General features: G+C 46.5%; 1 protein-coding gene across 1 annotated transcript; it reads right to left on the minus strand.

Annotated features, from left to right (window-relative positions):
• Positions 1 to 207: 207 nt before the first annotated feature.
• Positions 208 to 1,725, minus strand: LOC311486447 (G-protein coupled receptor 22-like; the record flags this gene model as incomplete). Its single annotated transcript, XM_084542304.1, has 1 exon — positions 208 to 1,725. One exon carries the CDS (start codon positions 1,723 to 1,725, stop codon positions 208 to 210), a length of 1,518 nt encoding a protein of 505 aa, XP_084398430.1.
• Positions 1,726 to 3,992: the final 2,267 nt, after the last annotated feature.

The following is a 3,992-nucleotide window of genomic DNA, read 5'->3' on the forward strand; positions in this document are numbered from 1 at the left end:
CCCGCTTCCTCTGCAGCCTGAGGTGAATGCTATCTGTGTTTATCAGAGGTTTGCTGCTGGTGGTTACATTAAAACATCTCCCAGGGGTAAAAATGTGTTTTTCACATTTCCTACACTGGCCTCTCGCATCATTGAGTTTCATAATGGAGCACACCTGTGACTCTCTCCTGGTTTTAATTATACCAGCCCGACTTGTGTGTTTCAGTCTTACAGGGCCTCTGCCAGGCAGCGGTCAGTACCATCACTCGCTTCCAGCCGCACCTGCCGGCTGGTTTTTCTTTTCTCCACCCAGGAGTTGTGTATTATGGTGCCTCCAGGTGAGGGGTCGACTTGGAGCAAGGACACCACCCTCTTCTTTACCTTGGCACGGAGGGCGCGGCGCAGTTTCTGTCTGGTGAAAGCGTAGAGCAGTGGGTGGGAGACCGTGGTGCCGTAAGCCAGGGCTAGGAACCAGAGGCGTAGGCTGACCAGGACGTCATTGGGGCCAATGCCCAGGATTAGCACATTGGTCACAGAGAGGGGAGCCCAGCAGCCCAGAAAGGTTGTGATTATAATGAGGGACATCCTGAACACCCGCCTCTGGCGCTCTCGTCGATCTCGGTGTCGTCGTACTGCACGCCGCAGGGCAATGATGGCCGACACGGAGGCCTGGACTCCCATGGTGGCTGGCATGGGGGTGGCAGCGCCTATGTCAGAGGTGACAAGCGGAGCAGAAGATGACATGGCAGGAGGGGAGGTGGCTGTTGGGGTCGGGGATGGGGAAGGGATGAGGGGAGGATGGCTGAGCTGTTTGGTACCAGCCATGGTGCACTGCTCCCCGACTCCCTCCCCACCATCATTCATTTTAAGGTCTGCTTTCCCATTTTTCTGTCTCTTGTGGCGCCCCCTGCAGGTGGGGCCCCTGAACCGCTGATTCTTTTTCATGTGGGAGCCAATGCGGATGTTTAAAGCTCTCAGTATTCTGGAGTAGGTAAACAGCATCACTGCCACAGTGGTAAAGAAGATGGGTACTTGGAGGATAAGATGGTAATACATAGTCAGACCTGTGTGATAGCCCTGACCACCAACACACAGTAGTGTCCGGTTACGCCACGCGGACAGAGACAAGGGTGTCACCTGCCCTGTTTCCTCTGCTTCTTCTTCACTGGACCACTGCACCTCCAAGAATGGGATGAAAAACACAGCAATCGAGGTGACCCAGACAGCAGCCAGGAGCAGCGTTGCTCTGCGTGTCGTCAGCAGCCTGTTGGCCGGTCGTACAGAGATGTCATATCGGTCCAAGCTGATAACCAGGATGTTGATGGCTGTGGCAATGCTAGCAAAGGTGACGCAGGCCTCATGGAAGCAGCACAGCAAGGCCAGGTTTGGTCCAGGAGGCAGGAGCACGACCACCAGTGTGAGGGGCACGCACAGCACACACACTGCCACGTCCAGCACGTGAAGATTGACAGTCACCATGTTGCTCACAGAGTCAACTAAATTGGATTGAGAGCAATAGAGTACCAGCACCGTCAGGTTGCTGCTGAAACCCAACACCAGCTCCAGCATGAGGAAGGCGGTGAGTGACACCTGGAAGCCCAGCGAGTATGGCACGTGCCAGGACGCTGGACTCCCGGGGAAGCCCCCTCCTTCCTGCTCCTGAAGGACGCTCATTCCCTCCAGCCCGGCCACCGTCCCAACCCAGTCAGTGGTGGCTGGGCCAGAGGTGTAGCTGCCAGTCTCCATGACGACCTCTCAGTCCTCATATATTGTATGTGTCACTCTGCTGATGAGCTCCCATGATGCACCTGGCTGAGCCTCCATGATGCAGGGATGAAAAACAGCTTGGTTTTTCAGCTTTGTGACAACGCTGGGGAGACACAGTGTAGACAGATGAGAAATTAACTGTGAAAGAGAAAATCAAAACACATTATTCTTTCTCATAGACAGTCTATCTATCTATCTATCTATCTATCTATCTATCTATCTATCTATCTATCTATCTATCTATCTAATACATATGCATACAGGTAGCAAGCCTAGCATCTGCACATTGAACAGGTGCTGCATTATGCATCAGTCTGTCCTTCAGTCTGTCTCCTATCAGTATCACTTATTACCATTTTGGCTCAGTAGCAGCTTGAGACGCGCACGCAAGCTGTCAGGACTGCAGGCCACCACAACAGGCCATCACTAATGTGTACCGGAGCTCAGGGGAACGGCCAAATTGAATGAAGCAAAGTAATCAGACCCGCAGGCAATCAACTGCCCTCAGTAGATCAGCAAAAACATCACAGTCAGCAAGTTACACACAATTGGCTCTAATCTCCTCTCTGCCAGCTGTAGCTGACCGCTACTTAAAATATCTCTACCTAATGTAACTCTCGTGCCAAAAAGAGATTGATGACTAACGACAAACTACTTAGATTAATTTACTTTAGCATCAGAAGAGTTAATTTAGTAGAAATATTGTGAAAATTTGTATGGTTGTAAAAAAAAAATGACAAGGAAAAGCTGAAGAGTACAACGAGGATTATTGATCATAATGCAGCTTTTAGGGATTTTAATGTGATAAAAAAAAAAGATACCGCAAACTGGAAATTTTAAGTAGAGGTAAATCTAACAAAAGTATTTATTTAACATGTATTCAAGAAGTTTGTTTCATTACTCATGGAACAATACCTATAGGTGAGGTCAAGGAAAAACCCCAAGACTGTTTTCTGTCTGACTGTACCGACTAGCCCTGTGCATGTATCGTATTTGTTAAATATGAACACAAACTAAAATGTATAGGTAACAGTATGTGTTTTTAGGGGGAATTACTGTTCATGAACTCATCATCAATATATTCAGCATTTTGTCAAGAAATAGTTACAACATATTACTCTGCAACAGTTGCATTTCTCTGTGAGGACATGTTTCTCTTTGTTTACAGATTGTGTATTTGCTGTCTTAGTTTTGAAGGAGCAAGGCTTGCTATTCCTAACCAAACCAACAGATTCTATCTTTGTATGTAAAGTACAAACATGAGGAGGGCCACCTGCGGATCATGTTATCTATCTCTCAGCAAGAAAGAAAATTCATTATAACAGAACGGGTTGAGTTATGCTTTATGCAGGAGGTGGGGGGCCAGAGTGAGGCTCCAAATGTACGGATGGAATCCTTGCTGACAGCGTTTGTGGATACTGGAAGCCAAAACTGGGCTTACGACGAGTAAAAGATACTTTGTTGTTCAGTTTTGTTGCGTATGGATGCGTTCAGACCAGAACAATCTGTGTTTGATGTTCTTTTGTTCTGTTAACTTTTGTTCTGTAGGCCGTCATTAGTGCATCACTGTGTAGAGATGGAGTCTTCATGTGCTGTAACTGACTTATTGTTGCTAAGCACTGCATGTGTGGATATCTAGAAATAGTTAAAGGGCTGACAAACTCACAGGTTTGAAAACGTTAGACGACAATAACTTAAGTTTAGTTCTTGTGCAGAGTAAAAGATCAGTCTTGGACCAAAAAATGATCTTTAACTTCATAATATTATAAATGGAATTACAAAGAGGGTAAAAACACTCTTTTCTGTTTATACTTATTTATTTATACAGACTATACTTTTTAGGATCAGAAGAGTCAACACTGGTATTAGCTGCTGTCACTCATCGCAGTTGTTCTAGTGGCAGTGAGACCCAGTCTGTCTACACAGATATACTCGTTATAAACACAGATGGTATCTGGTTGTTACACTGACAGGTAAGAGATTAAAGTTGGGACGTAAAACACTGCCGCTTGTCATCGATTGGGGGTGAGGCAACTAATTGCACCTGCGGGAAATCAATTGAATGATTAAAATCACAGCTTCTTTTCCCTTATAATTGCTGATTTAAACTCTCAGCGTCAGGCGCTTGAAGCGTTTGATGGCAGACCTGCCTGCTCACAAAGGGCACAACTCTCAAATATTGAACCTCTGCACAACTCCGTTCTAGCAACAAGACATTCAGTTGAGTGATGGACTCATTTTCCTTC

Source organism: Chelon labrosus (genome assembly GCF_963514085.1).
Source record: "Chelon labrosus genome assembly, chromosome: 4".
NCBI classification, from domain to species: Eukaryota; Metazoa; Chordata; class Actinopteri; order Mugiliformes; family Mugilidae; genus Chelon; species Chelon labrosus.